This window comes from Pholcus phalangioides, unplaced genomic scaffold, assembly GCF_987345545.1.
Source record: "Pholcus phalangioides strain wild (caught in Gottingen) unplaced genomic scaffold, Ppha-v1.0 ptg000013l_1, whole genome shotgun sequence".
Lineage (NCBI taxonomy): Eukaryota > Metazoa > Arthropoda > Arachnida > Araneae > Pholcidae > Pholcus > Pholcus phalangioides.
The window spans coordinates 28,355,583-28,373,622 of record NW_028301606.1 but is presented as its reverse complement, the minus strand read 5'-3'; the positions used below and the strand labels follow the sequence as shown (position 1 = coordinate 28,373,622).

General features: G+C 37.9%; 1 protein-coding gene across 4 annotated transcripts; it reads right to left on the bottom strand.

Moving 5' to 3' along the window:
- Positions 1–519: 519 nt before the first annotated feature.
- On the bottom strand, positions 520–17,618 carry LOC149078910 (MFS-type transporter SLC18B1-like). Of its 4 annotated transcripts, none has more exons than XM_089241107.1 (14): positions 17,520–17,618; positions 14,727–14,969; positions 12,755–12,850; positions 11,441–11,511; positions 10,430–10,577; positions 8,426–8,494; positions 6,717–6,804; positions 6,455–6,597; positions 4,704–4,802; positions 3,239–3,333; positions 3,034–3,129; positions 2,856–2,930; positions 2,644–2,737; positions 520–960 (listed from the first exon to the last, which is right to left on the bottom strand). In XM_089241107.1, exons 2-14 carry the CDS (start codon positions 14,967–14,969, stop codon positions 844–846), a joined length of 1,434 nt encoding a protein of 477 aa, XP_089097233.1. In that variant the 5' UTR covers positions 17,520–17,618; the 3' UTR covers positions 520–843. The 4 variants fall into 4 exon arrangements, with proteins under 4 accessions (XP_089097233.1, XP_089097234.1, XP_089097232.1 ...); XM_089241108.1 differs by having other exon boundaries at positions 3,239–3,330; XM_089241106.1 differs by lacking the exon at positions 17,520–17,618 and adding an exon at positions 15,263–15,401 and having other exon boundaries at positions 3,239–3,330.
- Positions 17,619–18,040: the final 422 nt, after the last annotated feature.

The window sequence follows — 18,040 nt, the reverse complement described above, 5'->3', positions numbered from 1 at the left end:
TGAAATAGCACCGCAGGTCGCTTAAGTGCTGTGTGTCGCGGGTTACTCATGCGATCTGAAAAGATGCTACGTGAACTGTAAATATGACAGGCCATTTTTAAGTGTCGTGAAACTGCACCGCGAGTCTCTTGAAGTAGAGACGAAACATTTACAGATGAACTTTGTCGTAAAAATAAGTTGAGGTTGAGCGCAATATGAGATGACTTCGAAGGTAACCCCCGGCCTATAGGTTGAACATGTACGACTTTGGTTTAAACCATATCGGTGAATACGGCCCATAGTCATGAATCGAAATCCTTATTAAAAGAACCTTTATATTGCACCCAAATGTTTCCTACTGGATTAATACTCCAAAAAAAGTCATTTTAAATATAAAGTTACTATCCGTGTTAAATTTGTATTCTTTCAGATAAAGCGGAATTCAGCTATTTCGCCAAGTGATTCGAACTCGAAGATTTTCAAGCTTTTCGAGGAAAGAGAAATTTCGTTAGTCTTATATACAAAATTATACGAAACAAATTAATAATTGAAAATTTATTGAATACTGGAAAAAAAAATGTCAATTACAAAATTAAAATTAAATGAATGTAAATATACAAAAATTAAAACGATCATAAATTATTCAAAAACACTGATGTTACGAAAAACACGAATTTAAAAAAACGCAATCAAAAACACAAAAAGATCTTTAGATCTTACACGAACAAGAGCAAGAGGTTATCGATCTCAAAATGAAAAGAAATTCCTCTTATTATCCTATACAGTATTGTGCGTGTAAGAGAAATTGTTTCCTTGTACCGGTGACAAATAAATACGGACATGTAAACATCATTTACGTATCTTCTACGAAACCGTGGCCGACGACGATGACGATAATAATGGCCTGCTTTCGCCACTGGAATGGAAATTCACAGGTCTTCTGTAAGGACGAAGTAGGCCATAGGTCAGCACAAAGGGAATCTAAGCGGAAAAGAAAAGGATTAATAGGGAGAAAATGATATGGAGAAAATGCATAAAGAGTATTTACCGACATTTTTGATGCATCGCCAGTGCGAATCAGAGTCTCTGCCTGGCGGTGAGGGGGGTCATTCAAGTATTACGTCAACATCGAGGGGTTTCGGATTTGCTGACTGTTGATGACAAGGGGGAAGGAGGGGTTTGAAGGTTGCTTACGTCATAAACCACCCTTTTTGAAGATATGAAATATTCTAAGCTGCTCACGAAATTTTGCTGACAAGGGGGAGGGGGGTCAAAAATGGCTAAAAATCTGCTTACATAATACTTGAATGGCCCCCTTAGCAAAAAATCGCTTTTCCTGGACGAAGCAGACGTTTTCATTTTAGTTATCTCGACATTAAATGATCTCTGCAGCTACAAAGGATTTTTTGAACAAATTTTAATTTAATACGCATGGATGTCCAAACTACGTACCGTACTTCTGAGGGGGGTAACGGCTATGGGCGGAAAAATTTAGGGGGTGGTGGCAATTTTAAGTGGGAACTCAAGTAACCAGCGGTGCTGTTCCATATCAATTAAGTGGCCCACTCAATTCAATGGGACCAACTTGGTGAAATGACCCCCCCCCCCCCCCACCCACCCACTCTACCAGGGTATTAAACAATTTCTCAAGTTCCGAGATTGCACTTTGTGGGTGATTTCGCAAAGTTTACGCTGCAGCCGGCGTAGAATACCATGACGTCAGCCGAATAGTATGGCTTTAAAGAAAGTGACTCAAAGTTAACGATGCCGCTGCGGAGGATACGCCTCGTCTTTGTAATCGACGCCGTACCGAACAGGGAATGGAATGCAGGGCTATATATAGTAGGCCCTGAAATATATGTGCCTACTTAAAGTGTGCATAGCGGCTCCAAAGGCCACCGTAAACCTTTGTCAGTGGGTATCACGGAGAGTTGGCGACATTGATGAGAGTCTGTTCAGTGGTTATTTAAACTTTTCTCGGGAGCCGTGGATGCAGGGCCGTCTTAATAGCATCATGGCCCCCGGGATAAGTGATTTCTATGAGGCCCTACTAGGCAAATTCTCGAAATTTTCAACCCGATCTAATTTTTGTGAGGCCCATCTCGAGGGCCCCAGGGCCGGCTCATGCCTTAAGACGGCACTGCGTTGGATGGCGAAAGATTTAGAACCATTGGTTGAAAGATTCCAACAGGTGATTAGGGTGCTGTTAAAGCACCTTGAGACAGTGCCGTCTCAAGGTATGAACCCTGCCTGGAGACCAAGTGCAGAGGGGAAACCCATAATTTTAACCAGATCCCATTTTCACGAGGGAACGGCAGAACATGGTAGGCGCCTCGGAAAACTCATTAAGAGCATCCTGGGGAAGGGGATGGACAATCTCAAGGTAGGGCCGTCTTATGTGGTGGCACCCAAATACTAAATGCACCAAGAATATTTGCTGTTGTGGGTTGCATTACGAGGAAAATCAGTTTTCCAAACTTCTAATCTAACTTTACAAAATTGTGATTCGCCTTCACTGCAAGTACAGTAAATGATCACTAGTTATAGAAGGGAATCACAACCGTAAAAGCTATGTCTGGGGTATTTCTGTTGGAAAAACAAATTTAAAAAAAAATCGCTTGACAATCGAAATTACGGGAAATAATTCGAAAATACGATAAATACCAGCAAAATCTCTAATCCCAGAAGAATCAGTGTGCTATCTTTAAATCCTATACCTTCATACAGAACACCCGCAGTCGATGCACCAATCAAGCCTCTGCAATTTTCCACAGAAAACACATTAATTCACATATACACAACTCCTTTAGATTTTGTACATCTTTTACAGAACAAAATTAGAATGAGCTACTTATTCATATACTGCATTTGTTTACCCTAAAGTTGTCGCTAACGTATGGAATATAAAGATGGTGGAATGCGTTATGACATCGTTGTTAAGACCCCTGGCTCTGAAATATAAAAAAAAATTGGTACTTGTTCATATCGATTAATACACAAGGGGAAAATATTCTGACAGAAAATGTAAAATATATAAATGGTCAATATACGTACACGGCATCTATATAAGAGCCATAGAAACTACAAACGTTCTTTTGACTCTGCGAAATGCCCTTGAACACTAAAGCGGCGGCGATAAGGTATAATTGCCTGGAAACAGTTACAAGTATATATTTCCATGGAAGTTTACCACTTGAGATTTTTTTTTCAAATTATATTGAGAATTATTTTTAAAAAAGCCGCTCATGACGTTACTTACGTGTCAGACTCAATGAAATTCACTGGTCCAATAAGAAGGGCAGCTGGTAAACCTAATAACGTGCCCACGAAGATCACCATCACTGGACTCAGCTGCTTATAAAAAAGACATTTAAAATAAGGTTAATAATTAAGTTGTGCGAGTTTGTTAAAAAATATGGAAAAATGAATGTTTTTTACATTTCTCGTCGTACATTATTTTTTATCACCCACAACACAAGGCAATTGAACAAAAATTGCATTTTTTACTAGATATTCATAATTTTGTCTTGTTTATGTTGTGTTTTTAATGTGTCTGTTCATTTTTATCTTATTACTTAATCGTGCAAAGTTTTCGATCATCTGTACAGGCATAGTAGCCTGTGGATGGTTAATGTTTTCAACTAATTTAAATATATCTTTCTGTAAGTGAATTAGAATTCCAAAAATGTTTTGAATTATTTTAAAAAGATTAATTTTAAAAATGGAAATAATTAGAACCATTATAAATTCATATTCAAAATAAACTCAAAAAAATGGCGATGAACAAAAATATTGCTTATTTCCTAGATTGTAAAGCAAAATGCCGATTTAATATTAGAATTCCAATATGAATCTAGGGATTTAATAAATTAAAGCTACTTCCATCGATCTACTTACGAATAGCTTCCATTACGGCCATCGAGTGTTTAAAAGCGGGTGATCAGATCTTTCACCTCCTCAGAAAATTACCACAAAGTAGATTAAAAATAGCACCAAGGGGGATAAAAACAATTTCGTAGGAGGATTTATTTGCAGCGATTTTAATCGCTCATTTAGATAAAATGCAGGGCCGTCATTTCAACTTTTTCCGGGGGGGGGGGGACAAAGAACATGTACTCAATGTGTGTGTATACATGTATAAATTTAGTGTATTTTCAAAAGCCTGGGGAGAGCAACGGACCCCCCCAAATGACAGGCCTGATAAAATGCCTTGTCTCGATCAAGAGGATTCTGTAAAAGATTTGATCCCGTGATCAGATTACTGCATTAGTTAAAAAAAAACAGTCTGCGGATAGACTTGATAAAATCATTTTTCATCCGTTGTAATTCATATTAGTAATATCATGGGTACAAATGAAAACTTTTATACTTTTGTTCACCCTGCATCATTGAGAATGCAGGAAATTGCGATCCTGAATAAGGAATATCAAATATTTTTTCCAAAAACTGCAATTTACTGCTTCAAATGCAACTTGCCAATTGCTGCTAAAATTGCAGAAGGGCGTGGAAATTAAAGGATGCTAGAAATCGCAGTAAACAAAAATTTCACGGAAAAATATACAAATGATACGATGACCATATTTCACTGAGAAAAATACAGTAAACTGGAAGCTTAAATAATAATCCGCCAAATATGGGACATCAATTTTCATCAAAAACGCTATAGAAAAATTCATGCAACACATTAAAAAAGACGTCATTCACGAATGGATGACAAGACTCACTTTTCGCTGGACCAGGCTGCCCCATCCCATAGACAACAGGCAGCATATGGCTTCCGGTATCGAAAAGAATATCCCGACGAATAACATTCTCATGGCAAACTAGAAGGGAAAAAAAACAGTTTAATCTCAAATTATTTACGAAATACAATTCAGTATTCGATCAAACTCAACGTAGTTCCCACATAGAGAAACAACGTCACACGCTCCGCTGTTCATATGATGTACGAAAAACTGGATATCAAATGGAGATGAAGTTCAGAAAGAATTCGCGTATCTCTGGGGAATCGAACCACCAACCCCTCGCAGTCCGAGCGAGTGCTCTATCATTTAGCTACAGAGGACAGACATTCTTTAAGCTTGTGCAAAATGGGACCATGCATGAGCAGCCCCCTACTTAGCTAATAGCTCTTAACCATACGATCGTAGGAAAGAAAAATGACAGTCCTCTGTAGCTTAATGGTAGAGCGAGGGGTTGGCGGCTAGATTCTCCGCAGATATACGTGAATTTTCTTTCTGAAATTCATCTCCGCTTAGTATTCACTTTCACACTTTGCAGCTCCAACATATTTAAAAATTGTTCCTTTAATTCTCTGTGGCATTAACGAGATATCTAAGCTCCCCTAAAAGCCTCATATTAGCAAAGCAGCAAAAAAATATCATTGAGAAATCAACTTTACATAAAACTGTTCTCTATACCCCTTAGTAGGGTCGAACTTGGGCAGGCGTGAAGGGCGAGGCCGAACCAGGAATCTAAATTTTAGGAACCGCAAAACGGGATAAAAGATTCAGCGAAACCTTTGTATAATGATAAACCTGGCTATAGCGATAATTTCTTTGGTCCCGGTGGAATTCGTATTCAATAGGAAAGCGCCCGTGCTCAAAATGCCTACAAAGATAATCTGTCCAATTTTTTTTAAAGAGGTCCCTACAGTACCGTTATACGCACGTTTCACTGTAATTTGATTTAATTTTCACTTCAACCCCCCATTTTATCAAAGCAAGACTACTTAAAATTCTGTTCCAGACCTCTAAAATTGAGACATCGAACACACACACACACATATATCAGAGCCACCTCCGTAAGTCAAGAGAAGGGTGCAAGTAGATCTCGTGCCGGGGGCACCAAGTTCTTTTAGAGTTATTCAAAATTACGCTGGGCAGGCATGATGTACACTTTCTTGGCTGAAAGAGAATCTAGTTGCGGCCTTGGGTAAGCCCTCTTTTGCCCCCCCCCCCCAACAACCTTCAAATGCCCGAGGACAATTTTTTTCGGTGGGCAGCGGGCACCAACATCCAAATTTATAGTCGAATGGTTTTTTTAAATGACCATGAAATATTGGTTTTATAATCCTCATCGGGTACCAACCACTGTGGCGCCCCACCAAAACTTGTGTGCACCAGGTTGTTAATGAACACTGGGGTAGTATCGTACACTGGATTTTCAAGAGGGGAGGGGTTCAGATTTTGTTCCCAAGAAAACGAGTTGCGTTGTTTACTGCCGAAACAAATCTCAGCTTAGGGGAATTCAGCTCCAACCCCTTCCTCCCGTTTGTGTACGCCAATGCACTGGGGGAAAACTAGTTCCAGAGGGGTACAAAATACTTAAGCCCGTCCCTAGTTTGCACCTGCCGAAAAGCCTATTTTTTTTTTTTTTAACAAAAAGACATTTTAAAGGGTGTTTAGCGATTTCTAGTATGCCGCGGAAAGGGTTAAGAAGTAATCTTCGTAAACAAGAATATAATGCAGCTCACCGTACTTAGATGAGTTTCTAACGTAACCTCGAGAAAACCTGTGAAGTAGTAACATACAAAGATGACGCTGAAATAGACGACACTTTGGGGTTTCTTCATGAGATTCCACACATCGCTAAAGCGTATGGGCTGGAAATCCTCCCCTATAAACACGAAATCATAAGTTATTAGCAACTTTCATTTACTGAAAAAACAATGATCGACCAAGAGAAAAAGCTTTCGAAAATTCCAATAAAAATTCGTCAGCAAGTCCAACCTATACCTGTATCAGGCAACAGTACAGCAATGACAAAGGCCACTGTAAAGATCACACCACCCATTAAGTAGAAGGTTGAAGAAAATCCAACAGCCTAGATAGAAAATTTATAAAAATTGTTTGCATTGCACCCTTTAAAACAGGTTCTCAACCTTTTTTGACCCGCGGAACCCTATATAGTAAGAAAAACATTCTATGGCGGAGCCCCGTAGACCAATTTTTTAATTATTCAGTTACTGATTTATTTTACCATTTAAAAATATATTTTTTTAAATTTTACTGTTTTTTTTTATTTTTCTCGAGCGACCGCGGAGCCACTAGAGTGCACAAGCCCCCCCCCCCAAGGGCTCCGCGGAGCACCGGTTGAGAACCACTGCTTTAAAATATTCGATGTGAAGATATTAGATTTGCGAAATATTTTCAAATACATGGGTATCAATGGATATGCAGAGTCATATTTATGTAGATTCCGATAGAGATCATTGAGATGATCGTTATATGTAACACATGACTGATCTCTCAAAATCATCTCGCTATATGGCAGACATCTTCAACCCGTTGCTCGCACCACGGTGCTCCCTGAAGTACACCGAGTGCTCGATGCTGGTGTCAGATTTCGTGCTCGCGAGCACTTTATCAACGTTCCAATTAAACAAATCGCAATTCAAACGATTTAAAATCATCCCGAATCATGCATTCGTATGTCAAATTTGCCGTAACGATGCTCTTCTTTTGATGATAGGTACAGGTAGTGCTCGCGACTGCGAAAGGTTAAAGACCTTTGCTCTATGGATTATTAGTGTACACACATCATGATAATGCCGAACTTTGTTCTCAAAGTGTTGAATTTCTCAAAATATTTTCCGTACGAGCGGAGTTCAAGAATTTGTATTTAGGCAATTTGAATCAGCATGTCAGTTGTCGCAAAGGTTATTTCTTACGTGCATAGATGGCACTTATCACTCGAAAAGGGTTGACGGTCCTAAACCAAGCGTTTTGGAGCCTACCAGCCTGCCGTAAATCTTGTTAGTACAAGATTATCATGGCGGCCCACCTACTATTCACGCGCATTTCTGCTTCAAAACAATGATCCACTTTCTCAAGATGAATAGTTTCGCCGCACGTTAGGCCAAAATCATAAAAGTGTTGACGTGTCCTATCTCAGAAACTTGTTCACACCTACAAAATGTTGCGCAAGTCGATAGACCGTCTGTCGATTTGTTCGCGACTTTCTATAGGCAAAATCCGTGTGTTGCGTATACAGTAAAACCTCCCCGCTGTTGAGAATGGCAGTTTTATTTCTGAAAAACTAAAATTTAGGATCTATATAACATGTAAAATAACCCGTTCTGTAATTGATTACGATGTAATTATTTAACCGATATTATTGTATTAATACTGCAATATTATAAATTAATCGTCAGAGCCGTTACTGGAGGGGATCGGGTGGGTCTAGTTACTGTATATGTATACGGTCGAGAGATTGAGAGTGTGGATTGTCAGAGATTGATCGAACACCTACAGTTAAATTCCGTTATAACGAACGCCAAGAGACCGGAGGAATCACTTAGAACGAAATTTCGTTATAAAAGGAATTCCAAGTTACCTAGTTAACTTATTGTTCCTATGTAAACTTATTCGAAGGATTAGAAAAGTTCGTTAAAACGAGATTTTAGCTATAACGGTATTCGTTAAAACGGGATTAGACTATTTACCTCGAATAGATATCCTCCTATAACCGGTCCAATCGCCATTCCGAAAGAAAAGCATGCATCCAAGATCGCCTGTAAACATTAAAAAAAAAAAAAAAAAAAAAATTCTTCTCTGAAAGCAATTACAAGACAGTCATTTTAAATTTTCATTATGGCAGTGGCGATATTACGAAACATCTCGTCTAACTTGAAGATTTTTGTTTCGGCAATCACGAGATATCTCGCCCACCTCCTTGAAAATGATTAGCCCAAAGAGCTTCGCATGTTTTCTTCAAAAGGAAACATTCACCTCCCAGGAGGGACGATGCTCGAAACAACTTTTTCCCTTTCGGGGAAGTATAGGAATATGTGTACAGGATACATGAAGTTTTTTTTCAACTCTCCGAGTTTGTTTGGGGGCACTATCACCTTCACAAAATCGAAAAGTGAAAAATAGTAGCATTTTACAGAGTTTATAATTTTCACAGGGGAAATAAGGATCAATGAAACTTATAAATCGCGCTTTAAGGGTTTAATTATACTTTTTAAATTTAAAATTTGACCATTCGTTTCTTCGAAATACAGGGTGTGCCATTTATAAACAGTTTAGAAATACATAAAAATTGTAAAGGAATTGTTATATTCTAATGTGGTTTGCGGAAAAATTATTCTAACGAAGGGAAATTTATTCGTTGAAAAGGAAAAAAAAAAAAATTTAGTTCAAGTTTTCATCAAGAGGGCACGAAAGCAAATCACTGGAAATATGCAAATCTGTCATAAAATGCAGGCTGTATGATGAATGATTCATTTCTGAATTTGTTACTGGCACTCACATAAGTTTGTGATGTTGACAAAAGGTGGAGATAAGCAATATTGGCGAAGTTTAACCTCAGCTACAAATCGTCGGCGGAAGCTTTACGAACGAACGGACACTGAAATTGTTTTTTCCCATTGAATTCTGCAATTTACTTTCGTGCAGCGCTTTCTATTGAGAAAAATTTGAACAATTTTTTTCTATACCAAAAAAAGAAAAACTTGCAAGAATAACTTTCACACAAACTGCATTCAAATATATCAACTTTTCCTGAAATCGACATGCCATCAATTTCATGAAAAAGGGGAAAACAAAATGAATATAAATCTGAATTCTGGAATATTTTTCAAGAATGATTTACTTTCGTGCAGTGCCCTTTTATCGAGGAAAAAATTTGAATTTATTTTTTTCTACAACAAATTCCTTTCGTGAGAATAGCTTTCGCTGTCAAACCACATTCAAATATACCAATTTCCAATCAATTTCAATTATTTACGAACTTATGGGACACCTTGTAGAAAATTGAAAAACTTTTCCTGGAGGAATAGTTATTGATCATAATCTATTAGTTAGATTAATTGAAAATCCATCTACACGATGAATTGATGGCCCAACATCAAAAGTTTGTATCTGTAGTCCTTGAAGAAATAAGTTTCACTATGTATAGCATGAAAATTGTCGTAAAAAATTCAGCTATTCGAAGCGCGCATTGCGTTACGGGATGTCTCGAATGATTTTAGAGATTTCACAGGATTGTAACATGAACGATTCATGTGAATATGACAGGAAGGGCTTCAAGGAAGTGTTCATAACCTTCGGATAAAACTATTACATTAAAGTCATACAAAAAAAAAATGTCGCCGTATTTTCAGAATACGCGTGCATATCACCGCGTTCAAACTACTGCGAATTCCACATTTCTCTTCGGGTGGTTCCATCCGATATGAATGTACATAAAATTGTTATCGCGGACACTTAAAAAAATGATTTTCCCTTATATAAGGGAAATTTTCATGGCTATACCCAGAAAAAACCGGGGAACAATAACGTCTTACAAAACAAGAAACGCGCAGGAGCTCTGCAAGAAACAAGAAACGTAAAAAACACGTACCATATTTATGACATTCGATCCAACGATGTGTGAAAAGAAAAAAAAAAAATGAATTATTCATGTAAAGGTTTCAAATATAGACGAGACTTGAAATTTTACTCACAAAAACATTCCATACGTTGGATGGGAACTGATCCACCACCATCAAGTAAGTTGATGATCTCAGTATACCAGCTCCCATTCCTTCAAAAAAACGAGATAGTAAAACTAGAACCGTGAATGACGTAAAGACATCTATGGTTTGAATCGCTCTGAAAAAAGAAAATACGGATTTTTTTCGTCTAAGAGGTTATTCGATATTTCTCACTCGAATATTGATCATAATTTATAGGGTATCCCTGAGGCGTACGCAGGATCGACCTTCGGAGGGACACAAACATTCTTCGAGATATCGTTACCATCCTTTAAAAATCATTTAAATTAACAGAAATTGGTTAATATAGCATATTTTTTTTATATTTAGTTTTTTTCACCGAATCCTAATTTTTGGTCATCTTGGATGCCCGTGCCCCCCCCCCCCCCGTACGCCTCTGGGGTATCAAATTTATAGTTTAAAAATCTAAAAACTGAAAGAATTTTTTTTATCTTCGAATGCGGTTTGTGAGAATATTCCCACAAAAGGGAGGGGGGATTTTTTTTCGGTACAGAAGATTTAATTCAAATTCTTGTCAATAGAAATTATCACTGGAAAGTAGTCCGGCAGATGCCATCAAGCCCAAACCTTGCGTGTCTGAAACGTTCGTAAAGCTTCAAGCAGGAGATTCGTTGCAGAGTTGAAACAACTTCACCAATGGTGCTTTATCTAGCAATGCCAAAATCTGAATGAAAACCTTATGTATTAACTAGTAATAGGACAATTCAGAAATGAGCGATTAATCGTAAACCCTGCATTTAAGAGGACCAACTTGCATATTTTTAGTGCTTTGGTGCAGCGCACTCTATGAATAAAACTTTTGAATTGTTTTCTGTACCGAAAAAATCCCCCGTGAGAACTTTTGTAAACTGTATTCAAAATACACCAATTCCTTCAATTTATGAATTTTCATACTAAAGAATTTATGGGACACCCTGTATACATATAATTTTTAAAATATTTCTTGAAAAATGTACTTACGCGAAAATCGAAGCACTGAACGATACTAAAGTCAATCCAAGGAATATGAAAGATTTCGGAGTCATTCCAAACTGTTGGAAAATAAATTGCAAGTTTTATGAGAGAATGTCCCCATCACGATATATTTATTGACAATGAGTTTGAAAAGTAAATTCCGTAACATTAATATTAAATGCGTTTGATTTCATCGGGACACCCTGTGCTTATCATGTAGACGAGTGTTTTGGCACTTAAGGTATCAGACTACCTTCCTTGTCACTTTTCTTCAAAACGGTTCTGGAGTGAACTTTAACTACATTTTTTGATAGAAAGTGTCTCGAAATGGTGAAAACAGTGACACATTTTGGCCTATCTATTATATTTTCTATGAAAAAGTCGTTTTTATGTCAAATTTTAGGCAAAATTCATGCGATATTTGAAACACGATAGCAAAAAATTTTATTAACGAAAGGCTTTGTGATTTTCACAGTGCATTTAGCTAGTAATGTTGCAGGTTATGAACCAATGAACCAAAATTTAAAGGATTGCATGATATGTTCATAAGTTACACCAAAATATGTTTAAGTACCTGAGAATTTTTTGAAATTTCATCCTATATTTTGTCTATAAAACACTAATTCAAAAAATATGCGATATAGACCTTAGATTTTGGTTCATAACCTCAACAATATATAGCGAAACATCACATTAAAATTTCGTAAGGATGCAATGCATCAATTTTTACAAACCATGTCACAAAGTCAAGTAAAATGCCAAAAATAGCATTCTTAGTAAAACACGTTTAAAGTCTTGTATGTAAAAACGCAAAGCTAAAGTGAACGTAACTTTGATTCTAAGCATCATATAAACAAGACCCGTTTTGGAATCGCAACAAATAGGGCTTTTATAAAAAATGGAAAGAAAATCCATATTTTCTTCCAAAATGACGTTTTCAACGTAGTCGGATACCTTAAAGGGGTTCCGGATATAAAGTTATACATTAATAGTCCCCATATGCCAAATGATATGGCTACAATATCATCTTAAAACCAATTCAATCATTTGTAGTCAGCGCCTTGTATAACATTGCTAATGCTGTTCTTGCTGGTGAATAACTAAAAATATGTAATTTTCCACGGACTTTTTTTTTTCAGAATAGCATATCTGCTTTAACGCTGTATAACTGTGCGAGAAATATTCAAAATTAAAAAGAAATCTACACGCAAACAAGTACCATATATTAGTACTTCTTGCCCAACACATCACGCACAGAACAAGTTATTTAGCAAAAGCATTATATATATCACAAAAATAAAGTTTTTCTTTTGAAATCACCTGAATGAGCATAAAAGGTAGAAACGTCAAAAAAGAAAAGTAAAAGGTTCCTCTTACGAGGCCCAAGATCGTCAGCGACAGTCCTTTACTTTTTGCCTGAAATTAGAAATAAAAACTATGGTACCGGAATCTAAAAATATATGAAAATAAGTTAAACCCAAGTGAGTATAGTACAACTACCATACCGTTATACAGATCAATGTCGTCTTCAACTGATGGTCCGCAAACTGGCGCAAATCGTCCGGGAAACCTTCCGACCAATTCACATTAGCCATAAATTTGTATAATATAAGTTGTATTTAAATAAATCCGGTCTGTATTGTTTCTTATTTCTGTCTTAGCCATCAGGTCCGAGTTATACTTATTTTTTTGGGAGTCTCCAAATTTCACTTTTTCCATCGGTCCACAAAATTATTTCTTGACGAAATTGTTCAATTACAGTAGTCTCCCGAAAATTAGAAGTAGAGAATAATCCACGGTGCTGGAATTTCTCGAAATTCCTTCAACTTTTTCGCCAAGAGCGCGTTTAACCACTTTGCGTACAAGCTTTTGGCAAGAAATTTGTATTATCTTTGACGAATCTGTGATAAATCTGGTAACCTCATGCTAATCTAACCGTACGTTGGAATAAAAAGTATATAAAAAAGAAAAAGTACAATCGATAATTTTTTTAGTCCTCGTTTCACCCTCATCATACGCTCTCATATGTAGAAAGTTATAGGGGCGGGGTAGTCCAGGTCGATAAGGTACTCGCCTAAAGTACCAAAGGATGTTTAGGAGGTGTCGCGAGTTCGATACTCGGCTCATCCTTGTCAGGAAGGTTTTCCGACATATGAACAGAAACGGCGACATGACCGCAGAAAAAATTGCTACCACAGGGAGTCCCATCGAGGGGTTAGCGCACCAAACTCTCGATGAGTAAAAAGCCTGACGTTTGGATTCGGCAATAAATTGTAGGTCCCGGTATAATTAGCTCTCGTGTGCAGAAAATGACCGTGGTGATACAAAAATGATAGAATAGGAGAAGTTACAATAGAAAGATACATTATACGTATGAAAAAAAACATTGCAGTCGTATACGAAGAAATGAGAAAACAAAGCAACTTCGGTAATAGAGTTGCTATAAGGCTTCGTGATGTTGGAGAGGAAAGAGCTCGTGAATTTATTCCACTGGTGTTTGGACGCAATATTAAGCCTGTGATCGTAAAGAGATTACTCGTATTCGTAGGAAAAATTAGCATCAGTTTAAGAGTCTGTACACGGACTGCACTGAAGAGTTTTTGCTCCCTAGGCCGATGTCTTCAGCGGAAAATTCTGGACTGGGTCTTCCGGTCTCTACAATAAATTTAGAGGGAAGAAAAAAATTCTTATTGCTGCTGCCACCCCCCCCCCCCCGGGTTTGAGCGAGCTTCTGTCGTTCTCCCTCGAAAATGGGCCTTAGAAGCATCTTCTAAAGTTAGTCAAGCCGTTGAATCAAGAATAAAATAAGCGCGTGCGCGTAGGGAAAAAACAATTGCACTTCATCAAATGAGAGCAAGTCCTATTTGTGACGTTAATTTCAATTAGAATGGCCATGTATCGATGTAAAGGCTATTTCATAAGTTTGCGGCTAATGGCACTCCAGTCGTGTGATGGAGCTTGTATTTTCTTAAATTTTTACTATGCACAGGCTATACGCAGAAAAATACGGTACGGTACACGTTTAACAAAAATTAATAGAGGGAGGCTTCTCCCCTCGCTCAAGATATTTACGGCCATTCTCCTGTCAATTCCATATTGTTTTTTTTTTAATCAAGAGAAGTTCACAATTGAAACAACGGAAAGTGGTAACTCAATCCCACAATGGCCCTTTGAAAGCAAAAAAAGCATTAGAAAACATGATTTATAACGTTCTAAATAAACGTTCTGTCCCCAAAAGTATATTGCAAAAAACACTTCACAAAAATTTCACATTCAATAAATTTTTACTCACCAATTCGGGAACTAACGGGCCAAATAGTGACAGTTCCATCCCGAAGCAAATATTGGAAGCAATGAGCATGATGAGTACGGGCTTGAAAGTTCTTTCCATGACTTGATTCGGCGGATTCTCGTACTCTTCTTGCTCTACTGCATCCTCACCAGAGTTGTCCCGATAGCTTCTACGAACTGGGAGTGCCCTTCTTGGAGCTTGAGCTTCAGCCGCGTGCCTGGTTCTCACACCTTCACGGGACATCTTTAAATCCAAGAGTTGAGAATTTCACACACTATTCACCATCGCCCGAAAGTATACATAGCTACAGCATTAATCAATTACGTTTTTAATGTTTCAAAATTACCTATCTTAAAAAAACATAGTCCGTTTAATCTTTAGCATCCGTGAAAGCTCATTTTGATACAATTTAAGACCTCAGCGCTATTTTCAATCTCAAAATGGCGTTAAAACCCAGAATTGACGCCATTACAAGATTTAAAAACTCTTAGTATAGTTGTCATGATTGAGACAAGAAAAAGGAATTCACGACTTACTAGTTTTACGGAATTCAATGATCCCCGATCGTGATCTATCGCAAGTGAATTGCATTTCATATAAAATGACTTTCGATCACTATCCTTCACCCGTCACGAGGAATTTAAACGATCAGGGAATCTCGACAAAGCTCAAGTCATCGTAAAAGATAGAAATTCGTGTCGAGAGTCACACGATGCTGTTTTATCAGGAGCAACAGTTGATGATAAAAAAAACGATCAAGCTCTCAAGCGATCGTTGATTTCTTATCGATGACTATTGTTAGAGATCGATACATTATTTTGAATCTGTTCAGAAAAGTAGCCGTATTTGTTCAACTCTAGGCCCACAAGTAATTTCATTTCTTAATCCTTCCAGACATTTATTGATTAGCGCATGGCTTTAAGATATTCCGATTTTGTAATTTGGGTTTTAATTTTTCGAAGCTATTTATGGAAAATATTTTATCAATGTCAATTGTTTCCATGAAATTAGGTAAACAAGATTTTCGGATCAACCGATAGAACTGTCAGTTTGACCGACAAAAAGGGGACCACCATTTTGCCCTCGAGTCATGTGCACTGTATTTCTAACAAGAGCATAATCTTCAGAGCCAAAACTAACCATTATAAACTCCCCCCCCCCCCGATTGATTTATGTTTATTGCATGTAAAAATGCTCTTTAAAAAGAATTTTTTCCCAAAAATTTGTGTTTACTAGGACCATTTGAGTTGAGAGCCCTTACGCCTACCTCAAATCTTAACTTGAAAAAGAATCATTAAAACCAGTTAAAAATGAAGGTACACGTGTACTTCAAATGTGATGCTGGGTTTCGGCATTTTACGGTTGTTTGCCGTATCAGCGTGCATGTTTTCCCCTCAAGCAGAGGCGTATTTACAGCGAGGCCCAGGGCCCTAACTAGATACTTTGTCAACCGGAACAAGCACGCATTTTCCCGCTCCCGTGTAATGTGGAAAGAACAGTGGCACCCAGATCCCCCTCCTCCCACTTAGTTGCAGTCCTGTCCAGGGCAGCAAATTTCCTTGACTGGGGAAATCAAGGCATAACTAGAGCGAGAGAAGGGCAACAAAGTCATCGCCTCCGTCCCCCAAGAAGTCTCGACATTTTATAAACTTTAGAATCCAAATGTACTAGATTATTTTAACACTAGGAAATCAAGGTAGGGGCTCAATAAAACTGCTGGCTTAGTGCCCTTAAGACTGGAGCGCACACAGAATCGCTCGAACAGCGGTAAGGGCCTCTGTCCCAGTGGTACAGTTTTTGGGTTATTACTAGCTGAAAGTACCTGCCTATCAATTCACGCAATTTGCTTTAATCTCAACCCTCTCCTCCCCCCCCCTCGGCACGTTCTGGGGAGGGTTTATGTTCAGGTTTACTTGTGTTTGCTAAGGCTGGACATTTTTAATGACGGATATTAGGTTTTAAGCAAAGGCTTTGTCAAGTGCAGTTAATGTTAAACTGAAATACGTTGTGAACGCATTTCGTAATCCTGTTTTATTTATGGGCCTCTATTTTTCGTCCTTAGAATTTACACCCATTTCATACTATCCCTGCCCTAAGACTAAATTACGGTTGCCTTTGTTTCTGGCAAATTAACTTTTCGATCCCTTTCAAGGTCCATTGAAGGTGTCGATCAAGTCCACGAGAGCGAAAACAGAGCACTGTGTGCTCAGAACAGGGGCTCAACTAGAAGAGGGATGGGTCGGGTGCGCCGGACCGGGGTCCGAATTTAACCTTTTAACCTCTCCAACGGGGGGGGGGGGGGGTGCCAAAATGAGTGCTTGCCCCAGGTGAACAAGAATATAGTTGCAGCCCTGGCTTAGGAGTAACAAGTTGGAGATACAAGTATTAAATGTTTACGCCAGACTTGAAAAAAATTGCTTTAAAAAAAAAAAAAAAAAAATTATACCATTAATTCTCTAACTTTCCGTGGCCAAGATCAGATTTAGCTACTAAAATGAAAGCTACGTTAAAAACGGAAAAATTACGTAAAATAAATATACATTATTTGTGAGGCCCCTCATTCGGGGAAGTGCCCCGGTTGCCGCAGCGTAGTTACGGCACCGATACAAATTGGAAGTATTTTAACACTCCGAGGAGCGTCTAATTTCCCGCTGAACGCATCCGAGAATCTAGTGTTATCTGTGAATTTCTAGCTCTTAGTATTATACACAGGAACAGTTAGTAAGTTATTAGATAAAAAATATATGTATACGATTATAAACATTCGTCGTATAAACCGTCAATAAGCCTCACCGTTTCTCAATACACCCAATGCTTTTCCGTGACGTCACAGGTGAAAGAGGGAGCACGTGTCTGACGATATATTGCCACACTTAAAAAAAAACCGTGAACAGATTAAAAAAAAAATCCGTATTTATATTATCTTTTTTCCCCCACTTTTTTTGCAGTGATTCGTATCAGTTGTAATCATGAAGGAGGAGAGAAATTACAACATGTGATCTCTGAGCTGTTGTTGCAGAGTATTAATCAACGATAATGTCAATATTTATAATATTGTGTTTGTTTAACACTTAAAATTATTTCAACTTGACAAAATAAATAAATAAATGAATATTACTCGACTAATTTTGGCGTGGTGTTTGGAAAAGGGCGACGCTGATATGTAAATCTTGAGTCCGCGTTGAAAGGAGCCAATTGGAGGGGGCCATCTTGACGCATGAGCCTACCCAACATGGATCCCACATGTGAATGAGATCAAAATGTAAAAAAAAAATTTCATAAATACAGTCGACGCTCGTTATAACGACCATTAC